The sequence below is a fragment of the Pieris rapae genome, chromosome 3 (assembly GCF_905147795.1).
Source record: "Pieris rapae chromosome 3, ilPieRapa1.1, whole genome shotgun sequence".
NCBI lineage: Eukaryota > Metazoa > Arthropoda > Insecta > Lepidoptera > Pieridae > Pieris > Pieris rapae.
Window position 1 is genome coordinate 8,138,245 of NC_059511.1, and position 24,908 is coordinate 8,163,152.

Consider the following 24,908-nt stretch of genomic DNA (forward strand, 5'->3'; position numbering starts at 1 on the left):
AAAGTTTTTCATGAAACTTCAAAAATGCCAATTGTTCGTTTCTTTACATAAAAAGTTTATATTATAGATATTTATAGAACGGAATATCACAGATTCCAACGCGTTATTTGGGTCATAGCTTGTTATTATAGTCTTTCCCGATAAATTGACTATTAAAAACAATACATTATTTTTTAATACAAGCCTGTGGTTCCTGAAATTGCCAACAAACACTATTCATCTCTATAACATAACCATTCAGACTTTTAACACTTTTCCTTAACCTTATTTATCACAGCATTAGATATACATAGACAAGAAAAGAAAAATTACTGTTTTGGTTTTTCTGAAGGTTTGTATTGTAGGTCGCCTATAATATCTGAAACTATTTGGTAATTTTATGGAAACTCTTTTTATTAAAAAAATCGCTACTTAATTAGACTTTCACTGTTTGAAAGTATATTATATATATAGAATATTTTTTGATAACTTTAACCCTAGGCCTACAAGAAAGTAAAGGTTTCGTACAAATTATAAGTAAACACAAAATACCCGCGGCTGTGTCCAAATCACCTTTTTGCTCATTTTGAGGGTGTTGTTTCGCGAAACTTGTATTTTACGAATCATAAAAACTTTTTTGCAATCATAAATCTTTGTGAGGTCACGTTCTAATATTTTCATATAAAATTTTATTACAGCTTGCACAGTGGTTGCAATGTTCAATGGTAGCTTTTTTAACAGTAGATAAAACATTTGTGTTTCTAGTATACTTAATTCAACTAAGGTGTAGAAATAGTATAACTTAATTTACGATAGCACAATACTTATGGCAAAATACTTTTATGTCGTATTTGCTAAGAAAAATATATTTGAAAATTTCATGAGTATTTTGAGCAGTTATTATTATATCAAGTATTGTGTGGTCAATATAGAAATTATTCTTAATATAATGCTTTTGCTAATGTGTATGTAGTTATACATATATAACTACATACACAGTTTAATTACCCAATGTGGATGACTGAAAGAGACCTTATTCACATCCCTTTTTGCTTAGTGGTCGTAAACTCATTTATCAAATACTGATTCCCGATGCATTGGTACTTTTTTTAAGTACCATCAAATTAAATGTTTCCTTCGTTAAGATGTAATAAAATATTGATTTACACTTTCTTGTAACAAACATGTGCAGCGGACGGCTTTCGCTACTAAGCAACCTCTTTCTGATAAACCTGATTAAAGTCATCGGAAAAACAAAGAATTGTGAAGAGTGTGAAACTTACGCTATATAAAAAAAGACTTGAAAAGGACAGTAATTTGCTTTAGGATTTAGAAATATCAGTCCCTCCTTCCAAGAGGATCGAATAGTGCAAGTTGATATAGAAAAGTAAATAATATGAGTTATTCTAGAATTGATAACAGATTCATACATAGCATTCCATCAGCATCAGCTGCATCCTTGAACAAAGCTTCAGTTTATCTACAGGTTGTTATCTACAGGTTTAATCTTAAAAGAAATATACAGTAAATCATGAGTAAAGAAAGCAACTGCAGTTGACCATGCAAGGTAGCAAGAGTAGAAGAAATTATAACATCTAAATCAAATATTTGCAATACAAATACGTATTTTAAAAACAATTGCTCCTATAAAATTAAAATCACAATATAAAGAGGACTACAGAAAGCTATTTGCATTTTTCAAAATTATATACCGATACAAGAAAAAGTGCAGCTAGGATTATTTAAAAGAAAACTACTTTACAGAAAATTATCTTAAAACAATTAAAACTCACTATCACTATTCAACACGTACGAAATTTAAAAACCAATTTCATTTACCCAAATGTAATCATTTATATGGGAAAAAAACATTAGACTATATTATTCCAAATGTAATAAACTCGCTACGAGCTACACTTCTTTAACAAGAAACAATATTAAATAAAAAAATTATAAATCAAACAAATATAAATTATGCATAAAAAATTATGCTAATCAGACATAATCGTCATTTAATTCATATGACGATAATATTCAAATATTGGAACACATCCTGTATTTGCATTAGAATTCTCGTCAATTATTTTATTACAATTTTGATGTTTTAATGGTAAAAATGTTATAGTGTTCATATCATTGGCCTTAGTATGTATTTAAGTTAATTTGTTCGACGTCCTGGTGGACAGAAAAACTGTGTCCAGTTTGTGTTTCCACCACACTAACTTCTTTCTTTTTAAGATTATGTATGCAGTAAATAAATAAAAAATAAAATAAAAAGGCGTGAACTTTTCAAAGCAAGCAGGATAATCAGATGATCGATGGTGATGACAAGTGCTATTGCCTGTATGAAAATATGGCAATTTGCTTCGAGGCTGTATCGCAAAGAGCAATTTAGAAACAATATAAATGTTAGTATCCCTATCATTCGTACTTAATAATCTGAAATTGTATTGATTCGTGTGCACTTTTTTTCATGTGTTTATTATTCTCCTGTTTTCCTATTTTATTGTTGTCCTGTTCACTTGGTTTCGTTCACATTGATTTTGTCTAAATAACTATAGGTCCTATTTCTGTACTTCTTGCGCTTACCTTATCTATTTTTTTCTCACAGTGGTTGACTGAAAGAGATTGCTCCAAAGTGATATAGACAGCAGTTGCCCTCTTTTTTTTATAGAACAGAAAAAACGGGCATGAACCTAACCTGATGTTAAGTGATACCGCCGCTCATTAACGGACACTCTCAAAGAAAGAGGGCTTGCGAGTGCGCTGCCAGCCTTTTAAGAACGGTACGCTTTTTTCTTAAAAGACTCTACGTCGAATTGTTTCATTTTTATAAGTTACTAAAACTAGTAACTAGTAGTGTAGTGAATATAATTAGGTAGGTGGGCTCAATTTCCGCAACTAGAATCGAAATTGGTCCGCTTTGCGTAATAGTGAATATAATAAGTACGGTAATTCCACCATAATGCCAAAACATGACGGAAGACTGATATGTACTAGTATTGTAGAAATTAATTGAACAAATTATTACATACTAGCAGAATCTGCCAAGCGTTGCTGTGGCTATGGTTTTTGTTTTGTTACAAAGTAGTGAGCTATTCAAGGGAAACTGATGTGAAAAAGCTTATGTGAAACGTTGGTACTTTTAACACAGCGCCATCTGTTAGAATTGTATCTAATAATAAACAAATAATTAGCAATAAATTAAAATTGCGACTATAATTTGAGATTTAAACTATCCTATCTCGAGTTGGATCGAACTGCACATGGTGTGCGAATTTTATTATAATCGGTTAAGTGGTTTAGGAGTCCATTGAGGACAAACATTGTGACACGAGATTTATATATATTAAGATTAGGCATAATTATTGTATAGTCTAGATTGTAATTTATATAAAGTCGCACTTTGTTCTGAACTTCACAATTGGTGAAAAAAATAACTTTTGCGTTTCCACTTTAGATTCTAATTCTTTCTTTAAAATTTTCACTATTACATAATATATGCATGTATGACTATGAACATATTACTTCCATATTATTGTAAATAATATAAGGTACGGTAACTTCTATAAATAAAATTAACACAATATAAACTGCAACTCTATATGACTTCACTTAAAGTCCTATAACCCCTAGACGAGGCAGAGGGCGTCCACAGTGGCATACACAAGTGTATGGCCTATCCAATTCCATTTGCATCGCTTGATCTGCTGGCTGATCGGGGTTTCTGGTCGCTCTCTCTCAATTTACTCGTTAGAGATTTTTTCAGGCCAGTAGATGCTCAGAATACGGCCAAGGATTTGAGACCCGAATATTTGAACCTTGATTCGTCGCGTCAACATCCGTGACTGCCACATAGGCCGAGGTTGTGTGTTGGTGGCTCGGGCGTTGGCAATGCGTGAAGTAATGTCCTCTTCTGTACCACTAGTTTCAGACACGGCACTTCCGAGGTAAACAAAACTTCTAGGTCCTCTACACCCATTCCCGATGGTGTGCGGTCCTCAACTCCAAACAGTGCGTTTTGTTCTATTATTCATTATCAGTTAAGAAACAGTAGTTGATCATTTCATTTACAATCAAAATAATGTAAAATAGTAAATAACACCAGCTCGAATGAAAACTACTGCATACGTGAAATAAAACACACATTCGACGAACGAATCAGGATGACGTTAGTTATGTATGTATTTAATATCTGTATTATTTTTTGACGAGGTTTCAAAGCTTTAATTCTTATACTATATATATGCATAGTGAGAGGAAAAAGATCGGGGAAATAAATTAAAAAGCTAGGAATAAGACACAAGCAACGAAGGCCCCACCTAGATTATAGCCCCAGATAGATATTTAAAGAACAAACTAATTTCATTTAATTTTCACTAATTTTCACATTTAAAGAACTCCGCGTTATGAAATTTCACGACCGACCCACAATCGACTGCAAACAGTTGTGGAAACGATTCTCGACTGTCAAATACTTATATACATATTAAGTTGAAAGTCATGATAAACATTTTTTTTTAAATAATAATAACGACTACTAGTACGCTAAATTATTACAGTCACTATTATTATCGACCAATTAATAAATAAATTTTAGTAGTTAATTTATTGATTTGGAAACATTGACAAATTAATGAAACCAATTTAATAACGGTTTTGAACTCGAATTAGTTCATCAGGATGTTATTAAATTATATTGATTATGGCAGATATGAGATAACGTCATTTTAACATTAATAATAATGACTTTTTTTTTGAGTTTAAGGCCTGGTATCTAGACCTAATAATGACTATAAAATTTCGATTATTACAGACTATCAAAAAGTCAGAATTTGTAAATCTAGTAATACTGGCTAATAGCAACAGCAACAGCTCTATGACAATATATAACAATGACAGCCGATCCAGCGCCATTGCTCCGACATAAAAAATAATTAATAAATTACTTCGTACATAATTTTTTAAGATTGTTCCTAATTAATTATTTAGTGCCTTGTTAACATTCAGATATCATCTGAGTATTGAGCAATAAAATATTTATATTTATGTAGTTGATATACCATAGAGTATTATTTTTACTACTAGCTATTCTGTATTCTGATTTCTTTGTCTATTATTTTAATGCTCTATGGCTACAGATTTGTTCGAAGTTCAACGGTGGTGATTGGTGAAATTTAGTCTTATAGCTAATCTTGTTAAAAAATTGTAAATTCCTCTCACCTCTGTCGCTATCGCCTTGGGGTTGTCGACAAAAGTAATTTTATTGTTGTACGATTTCGAATTTGCGTAAAATGAAGAAAGTAGTTTTCTTGTGTTTATTATCGGTATCCTTATGCGTCAGCAAACCTGCTAATGAAGGTAAGATTTCAAGAACAATCTGGCGTCCATAATCAACTACATAATCTTATTGCGTTTTTACTAAATAGGAATCGTCAGAGTCCGGCCATGCTGTTTTAAAATGTTACTTAAACTGAATTATGGAAACCCCGTTATTGTATTGCACAATATTTAATATGTAAAATACACCTTTACAACAAAAATTAGAATCGAGCGGAAATTCATATATATTTATAACAAATCAATTTATAAATACACAAAGTGTCATAAACTGAGGCTGCAGGTTTCTGTTACGTTTACGAAAAACAAGTTCTTAATTATATCCAATCTATTTCATGATTGAAGTGCAGATCTGATTTATAACTAATATAATCACAAAATATATAGTAAATAGATACAAGTGCAACTTTCAAATAAATAGCATTCATCAGAATGTGTTACACATCACTGCATGCATCCACTCAATTGCCTGAGTATCTTGTGCATAGCAAACTTTTTATGTATATTTTATATAAGTGTATATGGAATAGGTTTTTATTTAGTTAGTATTGTTAATTATAGTACCTATTAAGTTATAACAATGGACCAATTAGAACTGCCTGCTTTGTTCTATATTATTTTAAGTAATTCATTGTCAATAAAATTATTTTTAAATGAATAATCATAATAGATTCCTGTGATTTTAATTTATTATAAATCACAACATTAAGATGCAACAGTACATGTAGGTTCTTTAGGAGAATATATTTTTATAAGATTTTTTAGTAAATTAACTCACCACTTGACCTTATTTATGAAGGATTGTTTTTCATATCCATTGTGGTTATTTGTATATAGAGTTATTATATGTAAAAAACCACTGGATAAGAATTATTATTTTTTATTTAAAACAAAATTATTAATGAGAAGCTTTACTAATGATGTTAGCATATAACAGTGGTGCTTGTTTTTAATCATTTACATAACCTGTATGTTAAATAGGCTGTTTGAATTCACCGAGGTCTCTTTTGGAATGAAGATTTGAAAGATACATATTAAATGTATCAATTATTAACCTTTTTTCAGTTGATATGATGTCACAAAACTTTTACAATTAATGTTATTCAATTTTTGTGTCATATATACTTCTTATAATTACTTATATAATTAATAAAATCACATCTTCCAGGTGCCATACAAGCATCACCACAAACTACCAATTCTTCAGTGACTTCTAAAGCACCAGAATCTTCAACAGTTCCCATTCCAATCCCAATTCCCAATCTAGGTTCAAATGGTACTATTGCCACACAAGCAGCTCCAAACCAAACTAAAGAAGCAACAGAGGCTTCCCCAGTTACTGAGAAATCTAGCCAACCCATAGATAACAAAACTTCTGAAAAGAAAGAAGAGACAAAAGAAAAGTCAGTTAACCCAACAAAAGCTTCACCTCAAGAAAAGCCCCAAGAAAAATCCAGCACCAGCAAGACTGAAGAAGCAGTAACACCCCCTGTTACTCCTCCGAAAGATGTCCCAACAAAAGCAACTTCTACTGTGGCCCCAAATGATAAAGTTACAGCTCGTCCCATTGAAGGACATCCAGGGTAAGAGATACATTGAATTTTAATTTTTACTTGTTGTGGTTATTTATAAATAGGATAGTTTATCTACGTTGTCAGCCCTATCTTAAGAGCCAATCAATTTGTGAAAGTTTACTAGCACAGAGATTTATATGAGCTTTTTGAACTTAGGGGCTTTTCTAGAATTACATAAGCAGATTTACTGCAATTTATCACACCCCATCTCTTAGCAAAAGTAAGCAAAGCTCTCAAAAACAATAGTACATAAACATATTATGTCTTTCCTAATAGTTGTTAATAAGATTTTCTCTCAACAATTACCCTTAATTGACCATGATGTAAAAAAATTCCTCTCAAAGATAAAGCACTAATAAGAATACATTTAATAAGTGTTGGAGGATATGCATTAAAAATAATATTTTTCAGGTTTGATGGAGCTAGTTTTGTAGGTGGAATAATATTAACCATGGGTCTTCTGGCCATCGGGTTTATGGGATTCAAGTACTACAAGAACCACACTGAAAGAAACTACCATACTCTTTAAAAAGTTAATTTATAGTTATGTAAGATATGTAAGTGCACCAAGCTATTTTTATTTTTGTAATTATTTGTAATCTTAGGTTATGTTGCAATGGAATGGAACTTATAAATTATATTCAGCTAGAATCTCTTACAGTAAATTACTGTGATATTTAATCATTGCTTCACCAAATTAAAAAAGGCTTTAATGGGTGCAGGTTAATTTTATATTTTAGTACTTTGCTTCGTCATACTATTGCAGCAGAACCTATTTTTTTATAGAAAAGATTGTTTTAAGTTTTTAAGTGCACATTTCATTGTCTATAAATGATATTATATAACAGGGTTCTGTTTACTGTAGTATAAGTACATATTTCTGTAAAACCCTGTGGTGGTTGGTTCTATAAACGAATTTTTATGTATCTCAAAAATAGGATGTATTTTTATATTATAGTTATTGTTTGGGCATTTCAATATATTCATCCTTATTTGTAAACCATAATATGTGTATATATTGGCATATTTAAGATTTTCGGAGACAATTGCAAAGTATTTTTAAGATCTAAAAATATTGAATAGTACATGATTTTAATGTGTGTTGAATTTTCAAAGTTTGATATATAAAGTTTAAGAACTTTAAATAGGGTAAACTGAGTGCAATTAAACCTTAGATTTTTTATTCTTATATGATCTGTATACCTGTGCCATTCATACTTGAAAAGCTATTTCACTTTATTTTCTAAATTGGCCTAAGCAAATGCACTAGTATTAATATAAGAAAGTAATTAATATATAACAGAAAAATATGTGGTCTTATTAATTTCATGTCATTTCTAATGAATCTCAATGATATTTGGTTTGCTTTTTATATTGAATCTCTGATAGTCACATTTGTGCTATATTTTCATCTGAACAAGTTGATTCCATCCTAAAGTGCTCTTAAATCTGAAATATTTTATAATAAAACTATTCAGACATCACTTGTGTCACATTCAATAGTGTGTTTAATAAATGTTTAAACAAAGCATTTGTGTTTTATTCCTTGGTAATTGAAACAACTGTACATGCTAAAATGATATTTATTAACTAGTTTCATGATTATGTTAGTTTTAAAATATTAATATAGAAGGTACAAAAATATGAGATCATTGAAATTTTGGACTTCACTTAATAGGTAGTAAATAACTGATATATTGTCTTACTGACAGTGGGACCCACATTTCGGTTTAAGTCGCCATATTTTAAATGAGCTAGAAGAAGTGCTCCTAGTTTTGTATCACAATTTTCATAAGCAGTTAATAAAGATTTAGGTGTTTTGTAAACACTAGTTATCGCTAATGCCTTTTCAACGGACATTCCTTTTAGTTGAAGTAGCATTTTGATGAACATTTCAGTAACACTCAAAACTTTAGTTTTCACTGATGATTTATTAAAATAGTTGTAGGTCATTAGCATTCCATCTTTTGGGTCGCAACTGGCTCCACATAATGATTTGTTCTGAAAAAAGTTATATTGCTCTTAGAAACTATATTTATGAAGACATCTGATTGAATTTTTGTATCATTGCATCCATGGTTTCTACATGGAAATGGTTTGGGGTTGTGGCAAAACATTAAATATTTTAATGGATCTGATGGTCAAGACAAAACCCAGTCCGGTCCTTGCCTTAAACGAAAATGATATGTTCATACCCCTACAGTTAAATTTGTAATGCAGTTAGCTTACCATATACTCAACTTGTAACCTTTTGGTCATCATAGCCAAAAATCTATGACTTTTGATCAAAGAATCTGTATAGTAAATTTTAAAGCCATCTTGGATTCTTGTATTTGCAAGGGCTTGCATAAGGGAAGGTAGAGGTAGGCCAACATGTTTATTTTTGTCATATGATTCCACAAGATAAAAAACATGTTTTAAACCACATTTTCTTAATCTAAATTTTTGTTCATGGAATCTTCCATCTTTAATACTTGCTCCTAAATCATCCATCCTCTTTCTTTCAATGATATAGGGCAAGACAAGTTCCTCATTACTAACACGATTTCTTGCAATCCATGTAAAATCACCAACTTTAAGACTTCTCAGTTCATATTTTAAATCAGGATAGTTATGGAATGGATCATCATTTCTGAAAGAAAAAGATCAATTACAACATTAAACATTCAATAGTAATCAAAACAGCCAAAAAAGGTTGTGTTGGTTGCCATCAAGCAATGTTAACATACCCATTCTTTTCATTTTTATCAATAAGTAACACAATATCATAACAATTAGCAGGTAAATAAATAACTGGAGTTAAAGCCTCTTCACAATCAGTATTTATTTTTTCAAATGGATTGATTTCTTGCAAATTGATTAAATTATCTGATGATGAAACATTTCCAATATCTACAACTTCCATTGGTTTTTGGAACATAAATTTATTTGTTGAAGGTTTAGTTTCATATTCATTCCACAAATTATAAGCCATAGAAACACCTTTTTCAGTTAATGCATATTGAATTTTCTTACTTCGAATTTTTATCACAAGGCCTTTATTAATTAAGCGAGCCATACTGGACCAAGCTGAGTACCTCACAGACTTAGCAACTTTGAAAGATTCTTCACAATACTTCTGGGCAACTTGTATAATTTCATTTTTTGATAAATTCTTTTCAGAATTTTTCTTATAGTGCTCTAACAAACCCATAAGTATAGCAAAAGCTCCAGATTTGAATTGAGGTTTATAGATACCTTTTTTAGGAAGTATTTCAGAACAGGAAGATCTTGGACTATTATCAATGTTATCTTTGTGATGAATAATTGAGGTATTGCAATTCTCTACATCTATTATTTCTTGGGTGGATAAAGGTTTTAAAGTAAAATCTTTACTAACTGAACCTTGGTATGTTTCTAAATCTATTACCTCATCTGTAGTAGTATTATGGGAAAGACAATTTTTAGAGACTTCTTCTAACACATACTTGTCTAGAAGAACACATAGTGATTTATTAAAACCTTTAAGTATGGCACAGTCAGCTCCAGATTTTAAAGGTAATGGATATTTAGATAATGATAACATGGCTTCTTTGATAACTGGCAAATATTTTGTATTATTTAATCTAGCTTCTTCATAAATTTTCTCTAAACATACTTCAAATAGGGGATTAGGTCTCATTCGCTTATATGTTAATCTTTTGCCTGCTACGGGATTCATAATTATAATTTTACAATATCGGTATTCAACATTGAGCTCAATAGTATTAAAATCTAATGTTTATGTGTATAAGTCATTCTTAATATCTTAACGTGTAGATAAAAATTATTTGCTTTAAAATTAGAAACACAAAGCACTTTCAATAACACAAACAACTTGTGTTATTGTCATTTTCGTCTGGCCGGTTTCACCAAATTATGATGTCGCAGGCGATGTGATTATGAAAAGTACAAAAGTAAAATACGCGTTACGTGCTAAAAGAGGAATAATTATGAGGAAATAATAATTTATTTAAATTTTAAATACTAATAGCTTTTTTTATTTTCCGTTAGTTGACAGTATAATAAATATTTAATATATACTTTTCAGTTTTCTTCCGGGCTGGATAATGTTGACCTTTGTCAACAGATTTTGATGGAAATGTTACTGAAACTTGTAGGGATTAGATAAAGTATGATAAAATATGATTAAAAATATAAAAATTAAATATGTACTAATAACATAATCTCATTATTTTAATAATATTAAAAAAAGCAAATTCATTTGATGCTGTAAGCTCCCTAGTTTCTAGTCTGTGCTCAAGTGTTTTTTTTTGTTGTTAATGTTGATGTTAGTATTAGCATTATTGTACTTGTTTGGTTTATCTGTGTTCAATGTTGTGAAGTGATAACTGAGAAATGGAGTTTTATTTCAAGATTTTTGAAATATTTTATTGAAAATGATTTATGTTTGACGAAATAGTTGTGTGATAATCAATAAAAATGTCGTTAGAGATACCATTAATGAGCACCGATGAGGTAAATACTAATAATGCGTTGTATACAAAATTGGCTTTCGTGTCATTATCTAAAAATATTTTTTTTTAGGTGATAGAACTAGATCCTGAGCTATTGCCATCGGGTAATGAAGTCCTTGGTATCTTACAACAAGAACGGTCTCAACTTAATGTTTGGATTAATGTTGCAGTAAGTTTTTGAAATCATAACCTCTAAAATTTGTGCTGTAGATATGTATTACGTGTTTATTATATTAACATTCTGCATATTCGTTTCAGCTGGCGTATTATAAACAAAAAAAGATCGATGATTTCCTTAAAATCTTGGAGGCGTCCCGTGTGGACGCCAACATTGACTATAGAGACTTTGAGAGAGATCAGATGCGAGCTTTGGATATGCTTGCAGCTTATTATGTTCAAGAAGCAAATAAAGAAAAATCAAAGGACAAGAAAAAAGATCTCTTTACTAAAGCAACCTTACTGTATACTATGGCAGATAAAATTATTATGTATGACCAGGTAATAAAGTTTTTTTTTTTTTTTTTTTTTTATATTATGGCCCGCACGGTTTGTGCATTGTGGCCCAGGGTCAAAACAGGGAAACGGGTAAAAAAATAAACGTAACGGATGGAACGGAATTAAGGAAAGGAAAATCTATAAAATAAAAGATCAATTCTTATAGAGATAGATATAAAAGGAGTGTAAGAAAAGATATTTACATATATACACATTCATAGGATCTAAATTTTTATATCATTACTTAAGATAAAAGCTGCTAAAAGTTTATATATATGTGGGTCCATTGTTGAAAGTAAACAGGATATGGATGAAGGGAAAGGAATTTGAAGGGAAATGAGACCGTCGATAAGAGCCGACCGTTCGCGCCGAGAACAAACAAAAATGATGTGATTCAAATCAGCTTCAGCATATCCACATTCGCACGTAGGGTTGTCAATAATATTAAACTTAGCAAGGTGAGCTGGGGTGCAGACGTGTCCCAGACGCATACGAGACAGTATTGTTGTAACTCTTTTACCGAATCTCAGTCTCCAAAACCAGGGCTTAATGGGTATAGAAGGTTGAATAGCACGATAATGGCGACCTTTTGAACGATCTTGATTCCAGGATTCAGTCCAGGAATTCCGGAGATAAATCCCAGAAAGAGCCATCAAGTCATGCGCATAGTTTCCAAAAATATCCACATCTCCACTATCCACTGCCTCATTGGCAATACGGTCGGCTTTTTCGTTTCCAGATATTCCACAGTGACCAGGAATCCATGCAAACGATACGGAATAGTTTTCTTTCAAACATTTCAATAGTAAGTTTCTAATTTCGGAAATGACAGGGAATTGATAATGTGATCCAAATGGGAACCGGGCTAGGGCATTTAAAGAACTAAGTGAATCTGTAAAAATTACAGTTTTTTGAAGTTTCAGTAGAAGGATGTATTCTAAAGCTTTGAATAGGCCAATACATTCGCCAGTGAACACGGAGGATTCAGGAGGGAGTTTAGTTTTTTGGACAATATTGTAGTTAGAATGTATTACACCTACACCTACACATCCATCACTGGAATGTTTAGATGCATCTGTAAATATTCGATGCCATTGTGGCCACTTAGTGTCAACAATATAATTAAATGTTAACTTTTGGTTGGTAATAAAGTTATAAGCTTATAATGTTAGATTAAAGATTGAAGAACATTGTATTAAAAGTAATGTAATGATTTTACAGAACCATCTTCTGGGTCGTGCTTATTTTTGTCTTCTAGAGGGTGATAAAATGGGACAAGCTGATACCCAGTTCAATTTTGTTCTCAATCAATCTCCTAACAATGTACCTTCACTACTTGGAAAAGCATGTATTGCCTTCAATCGAAAAGATTATAGAGGGGCCTTGGCATTCTATAAAAAGGCATTGAGAACAAATCCTAATAGTCCAGCAGCACTACGTCTGGGAATGGGCCATTGTTTTATGAAACTTAACAATCAAGAAAAAGCTAGGTATTGATTGTGTGATGAGATTTTTGGCATGTATTCTAAACATTGATCAATTCTAGAGGTTATTTCAAGGGCTATGTTATGACAAAGCTTTTTTCCATTGAAAGGTTGTAGTTCCAAATAGGAAATTGAATTCAAGATCCACATTGAGGTCACAAATTTTTTTATTTATTTTAGTTTGCGTTGATTAATTACCCATAAAAATAGTAAATACAGTACCATTATGAATTAATTTTAAACCAATAGATATATTATTGTGTAATATGTGAGAATTAAAAACCAGAGTTTTTGAATGAAACAAGGTAAAAGAGGACTGTCACGTAACATAATTTTAATTATTTTAGGATCTCTAAAATAAAGCATTAGGAACTGCTGATTATGTTGATGAAAAAAAAAACAAGTGAAATAATCTTTATAACAAAAACACCTAGTAAAGTAAAGAAATACATTTAAATATATTAATAATAAATAATTATCTTTCAGGATGGCATTTGAAAGAGCTTTGCAGCTTGATCCTCAATGTGTGGGAGCACTTGTTGGTCTCTCTATATTAAAATTAAATCAACATGAGAGTGAATCAAATAAAATGGCAGTTATAATGCTTTCCAAAGCTTATGCCATTGATCCTAAAAACCCTATGGTTCTTAATCACTTGGCAAATCATTTCTTTTTCAAAAAGGTATGTTTCAACTATTATATAAGCACCTTTTTTTTGCATCAATTATTTTGAATAATGTTTTATTTACAAAAATTCAATTTATTAAATTCTAAGTATTAATACGTAATTTGTATTATTTTATTGTGGATTCTATTGGATAGTAGATATAAAATTGGTAATTAGTAAGTATATTAAGTGATATACATGTATATATGACTTAAACTAAAGAATGTTTGATGTAGAAATATGAATTTTATTTAATGTAGGAAACTGCAATTTCATAAATAGTAAAAAATATTTTAGGATTATGGTAAAGTTCAACATCTGGCATTACATGCTTTCCATAATACGGAAAATGAAGCTATGAGAGCAGAGAGTTGCCATCACTTAGCAAGAGCTTTTCACGCACAAGGAGACTGTGATCAGGCCTTCCAGTATTATTATCAGGCAACACAGTTTGCCCCACCTAATTTTGTATTGCCACACTATGGCCTAGGACAAATGTATATTTATAGAGGAGATACTGAAAATGTAAGTGCAACACATTGCTATTAATTATTATCATAGTTTCTAAAGTTAAATCTCTTTACTGTTCATCTGTGGATTTTAATTAACAGTGCACATGTGCACCTGTAGGCAGATATAGTAACTAAGATCCGAGCATCATTTTATTACTAAAATTGATATTTTATTGAATATTTCTAACCTACAGGCGGCACAATGCTTTGAAAAAGTACTGAAAGCACAACCAGGTAACTATGAAACTATGAAGATCTTGGGTTCACTATATGCCAATTCCCCTTCTCAACTTCAACGGGATATTGCCAGGCAACATTTGAAGAAGGTGACAGAACAGTTCCCTGATGATGTTGAAGCTTGGATTGAATTGGCACAAATATTGGAACAAAATGATTTACAGGTACGCATTTACTTAAATATATAAATATGGGAGTTTTAAATTACTTTTATATTATCAATACATATGGTAGCCTAATATTCTAAATTACTTAGTTCAATTAAACTTAGATAATGTTAACATTGTAAGCATATCATGGTTTTGCCACTACACATTTGTGTATACAAAGATACTATATAAATATTTTTATGTTGCCTTTTATGAATAGTATTTATATAGCTTGATGTTTCTTGTTTCACTTTTTTTCAAAGTTTTTTTGGTTCACTGAAAAACAACAAATAATGGTTCAATAATTTATAATTCTTATATTAGCATTCCAATGATCATGAAACAGATTCAGAAATCTGAGGCCAAGACCTAAAGAGGTTGTAGCTGTACTGATTTATTTTTTATATATTCGCATGAGATGCAATAATTATACAATTATAGCCCATACGGGCTAGACATTTCTTTGTCTGTTTCAGCGATAACATTTATAAGCAAGGTCTTGTGTCTTTTGACCCAAAACAATTATTGTCTGGTTTCAAACCCATGACTATTGATTTATATGGCAAAATAAACGCAAATTTTAAAAAATAAACATAAACTTTCTTATCACTTTATAGTAAATAAGAAAGTTTTATTTCAAATCAATTTACTTAATTTCAAAAAAAAAAATGTTTTCATATTTATGAATTTTGTTTAACTTCTAGGGCTCCTTAAACGCATACAGTACGGCGATGAAAATTTTAAAAGACAAGGTGAATGCTGACATCCCAGCTGAAATTCTGAACAATGTTGCTGCACTGCATTATCGTCTTGGAAACTTGACTGACGCAATGAAATACTTAGAAGAAGCCTTGGAAAGGTATATTCCTACAGAAATGACTTTACAGTATTAACTTAATTTTTTGATAGCGGGAGCAGTCTAGTCTTTGTTTAGAAAAACTTATTGTTTCATGGTTAACTAATTCAATAGTTTTTGATAGTTAGTCCAGTTAATAATTATTGCTTGGCCAAATATAATCCGCAGTAAAAATTTATTATTTTATGATCAATAACATATTATAGTTATGTACTATATGTATAGGATAAATAATTTATTGTTTCGTTGTTCAACCAAATATACGTAAAATTAATCACGGGCATCCAGTAATAAAAATTAAATACTTATTTATACAAATTATAATAAATAAATTTTCTATAAAACCTTATGAAAACTACGGGTACGAATAATTTTTTTGTTACATATAATGTCTATCACTACATATTATAAAACAAAGTCGCTTTCTCTGTCCCTATGTCCCTTTGTACGCTTAAATCTTTGAAACTACGGTTTTTTTAATAGATAGAGTGATTCAAGAGGAAGGTTTATATGTATAATAACCTCCATTAAATAGTCGAGAAGTACTGTTATTTTTGAGGTTTCTAATGTGATGTCGTAAATTTTTTCCGCTTACATTGCAAACGCAGGCTGAACCCTATGAGTTTTATCAAAATAATGTACTAAGTATTGTACACATTGAAAAGGTCTACAGAAAAGTCCATGATGGTATATGTCATATATACAACGTTCACAGATTTTCTGTAGTGTATTTAGTATCAGCATTACACCCGTGCGAAGCCGGGGCGGGTCGCTAGTATATGTATATATTAATCTATGTATTGACGAATATAACAACAGTGCGACCAGATTAACCCGTGACATCGCGGCGAACGTCTAGTATTTTAAAATCACGATTTACATTATAGGGAAAAGGCGGATGCAGAAACCCTGGATGCGCAATACTACAACTCTATTGCTGTGACTACTATGTACAACTTAGCACGCCTCAATGAAGCACTCTGCATGTACAACAAGGCAGAGAAATTATACAAGGATATACTTAAGGAACATCCTAACTACATTGATTGCTATCTCAGGTATTATCTTATGGGAAACGAGCATTCATATAGATGGTTAAAAATCTTTGAGAATTGCTTTTTATTTTATGAGAGAAAATTGTATAGGATAAATATTCCGAGTAAATATATTATATGATTATTTAGTTAAACACCTTATTCATTATTATTCAAATTTGTACTGCAAAGATCACCTACAACCTAATACAATGTTATTAAAAAAAGAGATAGTACATAAACTAAAACAGTTTTCAATGAATGATTAAAAGTAATTTGAATTTGGAATGTTGATCAATCTCGAACATTGTATAAAAACATTACTGGCTGTTAACAAATCGCTCAGACCGAATAAAAAGTTTGTTTAAAAAAAGCGCGCGAAACACATTTTTTTACCTTGTATTTAAAAAAAAAATTTTTTAAAAAGCACTTGCTTTTACGAGCTTCCTTTAATTATTTGTGTAATGTAAAAAAATATGCAGGTTGGGTTGTATGGCGCGCGGTAAGGGTCAGATCTACGAAGCGTCTGACTGGTTCAAAGAGGCTTTGAAGGTGAATCTGGAGCACGCTGATTCCTGGTCACTGCTGGGAAATCTGCATTTAGGACAACAGGAATGGGGACCTGGGCAAAAGAAATTTGAAAGGATTCTGCAAAATGCCTCCACTTCTAGTGACGCATATTCACTAATCGCTCTTGGTATGTTACTTATTTTCCCCACAAATTTCTGTCAATTTTTAATTAAATAAATTAATATAATAAATTATATAAAATTAATATAATTTATTTTATTGTTAAAATTCTACAAGTTGACATCACGTATATGCTAGTAGGTACATATTGCTGGCTTTCAATCAGTTCAAATACTATTGAATTTTTTTTACTATGTGTCTTACGGTATTTGGTTGCTAAATCTTACTTTGTTAAAATATTAGTTTATGTAGTATTGTAATATAATTTTTTTTAATACAGTAGTTTTGAGGATTTTTGTCTTATTAGTATATATTACTAGACAACAATTGTGTACCTATAAATAACTATTTATATTTGGACAGGCAATGTTTGGCTGCAAACTCTACATCAGCCGGGTCAAGAGAAAGATCGCGAAAAGCGTCACCAAGAGAGGGCGCTAGCTATGTACAAACAGGTGTTGAAAAACGACCCTAAGAACATTTGGGCGGCCAATGGAATTGGATGCGTACTGGCACAGAAGGTGTGTTATCATTTCTATTCCATTCATAAAAGAGTTTGCCCCTTATAATCTTTGTGACGTCATACAATGTTGACCCTCTAAAGCGGACATCATTATTTTTTCTCGCTTGAATCCTAATTGAGAATGAATTCATTACTATATATTTATATATATATATATATAAATGAATCCCTATTTCCCTTGGTCATGGCATCACGCGTGAACGGCTGGACCATTTCCCTAATTCTTGAAAAAATTAAGAAAATTGCGCGGAAAATTAGCAAATTTATTAATTATTAAGTAATACTGACTTGCAAATGTCTTTTATAACTTTATTGAAATATTATTACATTGGATTACAGTTTTATATATATATAATTCTACTGTACGTGGGTATATCACGCAACGGTTCAACGGCTGGACCGATTTTAATGAATTTTTCCGGCAGTCCGGGAGATGGCGCTGCAGTCGGTATCTAGGTTATTTATTTATACTGCAACTAAAGCTCTGATGATAATATCAATATATTTATTAATAGGGTTGCGTGAACGAAGCCAGGGACATATTCGCACAAGTGCGCGAGGCGACGGCAGATTTCCCTGATGTCTGGATGAATATTGCACATATTTATGTGGAACAGAAACAATATATCAACGCCATACAAATGGTAAGATTATTTGTCACTGCACGTAAAAAATTAAGATCAATTAAATTCAATCTAAGATAAACCGATAGATAAATAAAGAATTCTAATTGATAAAATTTATTTTGTTTATTCGTCTATGTGTCTTAAGAGTTCTAGCCACTGAGTTTAAGGGTTCGGGTGCTAAGGTTAGCTTAATAAGCTGTTCAATTGACAACCTAGCCTTTTAACTAAACAGGGCCGTTTAAATAGCGGCCTGAAAGATATTCAGCCAGTTGATCAAACAGCTAGGCAAATTGTATGGATCGATGACGTTTTACTATTTGCTTAGACTGTTGACTATTAATTAAACTTTAGTAACACTTTCTGAAAATTAAAAATAGCCTTATTTTTTTATCTCTTTTCAACAATAACAAATTCTACCGTCTACAGAATCTAGCCCCAACAAATTTCTAGTATGCAAACTAAATCCACAAATATTGTCTTATCTTTGTCTGCAATATAAGAAGTTATTACAAAACACGGCTATTTCACTATATTATTTAATAGTTTTTTCTTACGTACTACACTTACTATTCTAGTACGAAAACTGTATTCGCAAATTCCGCAAACAACACGACGTGGAATGGTTGACTTGGCTAGCACGAGCTCAAACGCTCGCGGGACGATCGAGAGCCGCGCGATCGACTTTGCTCAGGGCGAGGCGAGTGGCGCCACACGACGGGGCCTTGTTGTTCAACACGGCGTTGGCCTTGCGGAGATTGGCGGCGCACGTGCTTAAGGACGAGAGGTCGGAGTTGAAGGTCGTGCTACGTGCGGTTCACGAGTTGCACGTGTCCCACAGGTTAGTGATGGATGTATCTCGTTACCATGGTTACCGTGTATGGAACTTGTTGATAAACAAATAAACTCTATTAAGTCAACGCCGACACGTATTAAATTATATTTATTTGCATATATACCACATTTCTATGTATTTTATTTTGGTTTTTAAATTCTAGTTGTAATGATAATATAATTTCAAATACCCCGATTTGAAATCTTAACACAGGTAAATTTTAATATGACAATCTGAAATATGAAGGTAGGATGATCTATTGATAGCTTATACAAAATATGTAAATACTTGCGTAATTGGCATGTAAATATAGTCCATATTCTAATTAATATCTCAAATCTTAATCTCGCCTTGAGCGCTGTCAAATATGTCAAACTTTTACAGATTGTTGGTTTGACAGTTCTTAAAACTAGATTTGAGTTTCAAGAGTTTTCATCTAAATTATATCAGTATTAATTATTTTGCCTAACTTTACCACAGGTACTTCCAACGCCTATCCACAGTGGAGGGCGCAGAGAGAGCCCGCTATGAGCCAGCTGCTGCTGCAGCCGAGGCACGGGCCTGCGCTGATCTCCTCTCACAGGCACAATGGCATGTGGCAAGGGCAAGGAGGCAGCACGAGGAAGAGGTCACCCTTAGGGATCGCCAGAGGGAGCAAAGAGAAGCCTTCCGGAGGCAACAGGTGAGGGAAGCGCCTCCAGTGGGAGAGCCTTATTTCATTTTTATTTATGAAATTTGTAAACCAAAATATATATATGTAAAGAAACTTGCATGTTTCTTTATTGTATGCTAGGTGGCGTTTGCAGCCGTCGCGGTTGAAAGTTTGACAGAAGTAAAAAGTCAGTGTGATTGAAATCAATATTGTTTAGTTTTGAGGTTATTGTAAAAAGGGATTGATAATTATAAAAAATAGACTTTTAATGTCGTTTCTTTATTTTCAGGTAGGATATTGTTATTTAAGTTAAAGATAATGTAATTAGTATAATGTGTAAGTACTAAAATAAATATCTTTATTTTCAGAGAAACACAATTGTTTATTTCGATTTATCAATTCCATATAAAATAAGATATACAATCTTAAATATATATTACAGGAAGACGATCGCAAACGTCGCGAAGAAGAACAAGCGAAGAGTACAGTGGAGATGTTGCAGAAGAGGCAAGAGTACAAAGAGAAGACAAAGAACGCTTTGCTCTTCGCTGATATGCCGATTGAGGGCAAGTCTAAGGGAAGAGGACGGAGACGAGATGAATACATTTCGGATTCGGGCAGTGGAAGTGATCGGCCGAGGGAGGAAGGGTCAGTATATATTTTATTCATTTTACCTTTGCATCGTCATCATTTGCATCATTTTTTAATATAAAACAGGGCAATCCATAATATGGAACCGACATTTGTTAATGAATGGGAAAGATTAATCATATAAAACTGTAAATGCAAAAGGATTCATGATTTCTCTCGTCCATAATAATGAAATTATTTTATACCAATTAATATTTAGATTAATTTTCTGTGCTATGATAATTAGTTATATATTATTAGATAATTATTATATTCCTATAAAAACTCTATTTATGAAAATTTCATATTTTTTAGATATAAATATACTAACGAACCGGACAAACGTCTTAAATGTCTAATCATTTAATTGTAAACCATTCTGCAATCCACTTGTACGCGCCCAAAAACTTTCATCTAAATCGGTCCAGCCTATTAGGAAAGGCCTACAAAGACACACAGAAAATTTATATAAGATAATTTTACAATAGGAAAGATTTTTATACAAAAACTATTTTCGTTTTCAGCCGCGAACCGAAGCAACGTAAACGCAAACGCGAAGGGGGCGAAGGCAAGAAACGCGGCCGTAAAGCTCGGGACAAACGCGGCAGTGGCAGCGACAGTGATCCTCCGAGGAAGAAGGGAAAGAAACGGGTGAGTTTTTCTACTCGTTTTGACCACGCAAAGGTCCATATAATTTTTATTGACCACACGCATTCTATTCTATTTACATTCTGTGCATTTTTAACTACGCACGGAGCCCTGCACTGTGAAGGACTCATACAAAATTTTCAGAATCTTTATTGACTTTGACTGGTCAGCCATAATGTAGAAGTGTTTGACAACAACGTATTAGATTTTTACATACGAGAGTCAAAGTAAACTCTAATCCTACCTTATGAATATAGATTTATTTTTTGGGGTTTGAACGCACATTTTAAGATTGCTCTAAGCCGCTGCTTTATTTAAATCAAAATTCTAGCGACTTGATTGAATATCGATCTTTAATTAACTGTCTAGAGATTCAATTAACTCTCTGATTTAACTACTTTACTGCGACATATGCATTAGCACAAGATAACTAAATATATGAGAGGGTGAGAACTAAGAAGATGCCCTACAGATGTATCAAATAAGTAGTGAATATATTATTGTGTGGAAATAGGTAGGATCTACGTTTCTAGGTGGTGGTTTGCTGAAAGCTATCGGGTAGGCTCACCACGATAATAAAGGGCTTGAAGGAGTCTTCGCCGCTTTGAGAGGAAATGAGTAATGAATAAGACAGCAATATTCTTGAGTTGTTGAACATCAACCTTCAGCTGTTTATATAATTATAATAACTTAGTGAACCGGTTTAGCAGTTGGTCATTGTTCAAGTGTAATGTTCAAATCTACACATAAATTGTACCTAACACTAATTAATTAACTTATAATATAATTTATAATTGGAATAATTTTAGGGAGAAAAAGGCATCGGTCGCCGCGAAAAAGCCAAAATGGCTGAAGAGAAGCTTGGCGCCAAACAAAGGGCTAAAATCGTTTCGAAAGAGACTATTTCTACGTCAGAATCGGACTCGGACGCTAGTCGCAAGTCGCGCAGTCGCAGTCGCAGTCTTAGTCGTAGTCGCAGCGGCAGTCGTAGCCCACCCGCCAATAAGGGACGCAAGAGAATCATGTCGGCATCTGATAGCGACAGGTCAGTAATGATTCATATTTAAATACATAACAGGTGAAATAATTTAAAGGTTAAAAATCTATTGTTGTATAAATTATCCGGTTCAAACATAAACATTCTTATTTTTTATTGCCCTCACATGGGTCAAATTTTTCCTTTTTTCGGTGGAGAACCTTTTTTAGTAGCAACACTTTTGAAATGTCAGAATTCTATTAATGATTTTTATAAACTAGTATAGTTATTTTATGTATAAAGGGCCAAAAAAATAATTCCACTTATTTAATATATATTTATATTTCAGATCTCGCTCAAAGAGCCGATCGAAGTCTAGGAGTCGCTCAGGGTCTGCTAAAAGCCGCTCAAGGTCTAAGAGTCGGTCAAGATCCAAAAGTGGATCTAGATCCAGGTCTAGGTCTAAATCTAGGAATAGATCTAAGTCCAGAGGTCGCTCCAAGTCTGGAAGCCGCTCCAAGTCCAGAAGCCGCTCCAAGTCCAGAAGCCGCTCCAAGTCCAGAAGTCGATCCAAGTCCAGAAGTCGCTCCAAGTCTAGAAGTCGTTCGAAATCAAGAAGCCGATCTAAGTCCAGAAGCAAGTCGAGGTCCAGATCTAAAAGCCATTCTCGATCTAGATCCAAGAGCCGATCTAAATCTAGGTAAGTAAAGAATAAATATCATAATGCGGATATAATTTCAAATTTTGTTCAGATTACTGGGAGTTAATTACTATTTATTTAAAACATGCTTAAAAATTAATTAAAGTTTACATTATTTTAAAAATAAAGGGCTTTTTACGTTATAATGTAAATACAACCTAATTAAATTAATATACATAAATATTTAAAGTAGTATTAGTGACATGATATTTGGATAAATATACACTTATGTAATCCAAGTTTTACAGATCAATCTCAAACCCTGTTTTTAAAATCGGTCAATCCAAACAATTAAGTGATGACATATACCGTAATTATTCCAGAAGTCGTTCAGGATCCCGTTCGCGTTCTGGATCCAGGAACTCTAGACCTGACACACCCGAGTCTAGAAAATCTGTATCGGCAAGTGAAGATGAAGCCTAGATATTTAAATATTACCTCAAAGGTATATATAAATTGTTTTAACAAATTTTTTCCTAGTCTTTCCTCATCTACAATTTAATAGATCCCAATTCAAATTTTGTATTACACAAAGACCGCTGCTGATAATAGGACATCCATAAAAAGTATTAGTTTGAAATACAGACATTTATATTTAGTGTATTATTTTACTCTTTAAACAATTCCTTTAAAAAAAATATATAGGTTCCTTTTCAGTAGCGGCCTTAGTGTAACAATTTTAAAAGTATTAGAACTGCTTAATACAAATTTTACAATATTCGAAATCTCAACTCTAGTTATGAAAGGTTAAAAGGCGGGTTAAGTACCGTTATATATCATAGTATATGATATCCGAAAATAAATTACACAGGAAAACGAAACGGATCCACAAATGTTTGACAAATTGCAATAGTCGTTTCGTTTTTTTAAAAATATGGTCTTACTGTAATATTGTTTCATATAATAAACCCTATTCTATTGTTTGTAATTTTTTCTTTGAAATATAATTCTGATAACTTTCGTTGTCTGAGAAATGTTCCATATCTGTATTTTACTGTACGATATTGTAAGCAAGGATGATAATAAAGTTTTAAACCTAAATTGTTTTTTAATAATGTATAACCTAAATTTATTTTACATCGCGTAAGGCAAGCCTCTATGTCTTGGTGTGCCGTATTTAGACAGGATTCATTATAAAGGAAGCGTTATATCTCTATACCTATCTTCTTTTTTTATATTAATCATACAAAAGTCGAAATGACGCTTTCATATTCAGATATGAATTTACTTTGATTTTATGAAAATTATATTTATTCGTAGGTATGTTTTGTATGTAAACTTGAACATTTCTGTCTCAGTCTAGTAGTTAAGTAGTATACATTATGACACGGCTATTAATTATTATATTTAGTACTATGTTTAAAAAAAAAATTATATGATTATATAACTGCAAAATTTATGAAAATAGATATATATATATATATATATTAATATTATATTATATATATATATATCTATAATATAATATTCTCATCGAATCGGGAATTCAAAAATAAAACATCAATTTTGTAAATATTATTTTATATAGAAAGATACAATCTAAAGATTGTTAAATGCAGTATTTGATCAAAATGATTCAAAAGGTTCAGTAAACACTATTTAAAGTAAGTTTCGTTATTCTTGTTATATAAAATAAGTATTAATACTCAAAACTGTGCCACAGACTCAAAGATTTAAATACTACATTTTTCGATTTGTGAACTTGAGCATTTTTAAGTAACATTTGTTTTAGAGAAATTCATAAAACAATCTTAAATTGTTTAAAATGGAACAATTATTACATAAATCCACAACCGTTTTACATTATT

At 31.8% G+C, this 24,908-nt stretch overlaps 3 protein-coding genes across 3 annotated transcripts; 2 read left to right on the plus strand and 1 right to left on the minus strand.

Annotated features, from left to right (window-relative positions):
- Positions 1–5,111: 5,111 nt before the first annotated feature.
- On the plus strand, positions 5,112–8,422 carry LOC110993272 (porimin). The gene is made up of 3 exons (XM_022259467.2): positions 5,112–5,340; positions 6,488–6,902; positions 7,305–8,422. Exons 1-3 carry the CDS (start codon positions 5,274–5,276, stop codon positions 7,420–7,422), a joined length of 600 nt encoding a protein of 199 aa, XP_022115159.2. The 5' UTR covers positions 5,112–5,273; the 3' UTR covers positions 7,423–8,422.
- Positions 8,423–8,460: 38 nt separating this feature from the next.
- On the minus strand, positions 8,461–10,938 carry LOC110993325 (crossover junction endonuclease MUS81). Its single transcript, XM_022259536.2, has 3 exons — positions 9,623–10,938; positions 9,123–9,525; positions 8,461–8,894 (listed from the first exon to the last, which is right to left on the minus strand). Exons 1-3 carry the CDS (start codon positions 10,591–10,593, stop codon positions 8,565–8,567), a joined length of 1,704 nt encoding a protein of 567 aa, XP_022115228.2. The 5' UTR covers positions 10,594–10,938; the 3' UTR covers positions 8,461–8,564.
- Positions 10,939–11,218: 280 nt separating this feature from the next.
- LOC110993316 (RNA polymerase-associated protein CTR9 homolog) lies at positions 11,219–24,141 on the plus strand. Its single transcript, XM_045634429.1, has 19 exons — positions 11,219–11,390; positions 11,460–11,558; positions 11,648–11,887; positions 13,106–13,374; positions 13,855–14,050; positions 14,333–14,560; positions 14,742–14,948; positions 15,638–15,792; positions 16,677–16,847; positions 17,306–17,520; positions 17,877–18,034; positions 18,552–18,680; positions 19,238–19,500; positions 19,975–20,176; positions 20,589–20,794; positions 21,301–21,427; positions 22,234–22,469; positions 22,750–23,100; positions 23,424–24,141. The coding sequence occupies exons 1-19, from the start codon at positions 11,355–11,357 to the stop codon at positions 23,521–23,523; spliced, it is 3,588 nt and encodes a 1,195-aa protein (XP_045490385.1). The 5' UTR covers positions 11,219–11,354; the 3' UTR covers positions 23,524–24,141.
- Positions 24,142–24,908: the final 767 nt, after the last annotated feature.

What these genes read in the sequence shown, in the direction of transcription:
- LOC110993272 (XM_022259467.2), top strand. Translation starts at nt 5,274, where the DNA reads ATGAAGAAAGTAGTTTTCTTGTGTTTATTATCGGTATCCTTATGCGTC. An exon ending in CAGCAAACCTGCTAATGAAG is followed by an intron (nt 5,341 to 6,487) that starts GTAAGATTTCAA and finishes CACATCTTCCAG; the next exon opens with GTGCCATACAAGCATCACCA. An exon ending in CCCATTGAAGGACATCCAGG is followed by an intron (nt 6,903 to 7,304) that starts GTAAGAGATACA and finishes AATATTTTTCAG; the next exon opens with GTTTGATGGAGCTAGTTTTG.
- LOC110993325 (XM_022259536.2), bottom strand. Translation starts at nt 10,593, where the DNA reads ATGAATCCCGTAGCAGGCAAAAGATTAACATATAAGCGAATGAGACCT. An exon ending in GATAAAAATGAAAAGAATGG is followed by an intron (nt 9,526 to 9,622) that starts GTATGTTAACAT and finishes TTTTTCTTTCAG; the next exon opens with AAATGATGATCCATTCCATA. An exon ending in GGTTACAAGTTGAGTATATG is followed by an intron (nt 8,895 to 9,122) that starts GTAAGCTAACTG and finishes AACTTTTTTCAG; the next exon opens with AACAAATCATTATGTGGAGC.
- LOC110993316 (XM_045634429.1), top strand. Translation starts at nt 11,355, where the DNA reads ATGTCGTTAGAGATACCATTAATGAGCACCGATGAG. An exon ending in ATGTTTGGATTAATGTTGCA is followed by an intron (nt 11,559 to 11,647) that starts GTAAGTTTTTGA and finishes TATTCGTTTCAG; the next exon opens with CTGGCGTATTATAAACAAAA. An exon ending in AAGAGCCGATCTAAATCTAG is followed by an intron (nt 23,101 to 23,423) that starts GTAAGTAAAGAA and finishes TAATTATTCCAG; the next exon opens with AAGTCGTTCAGGATCCCGTT.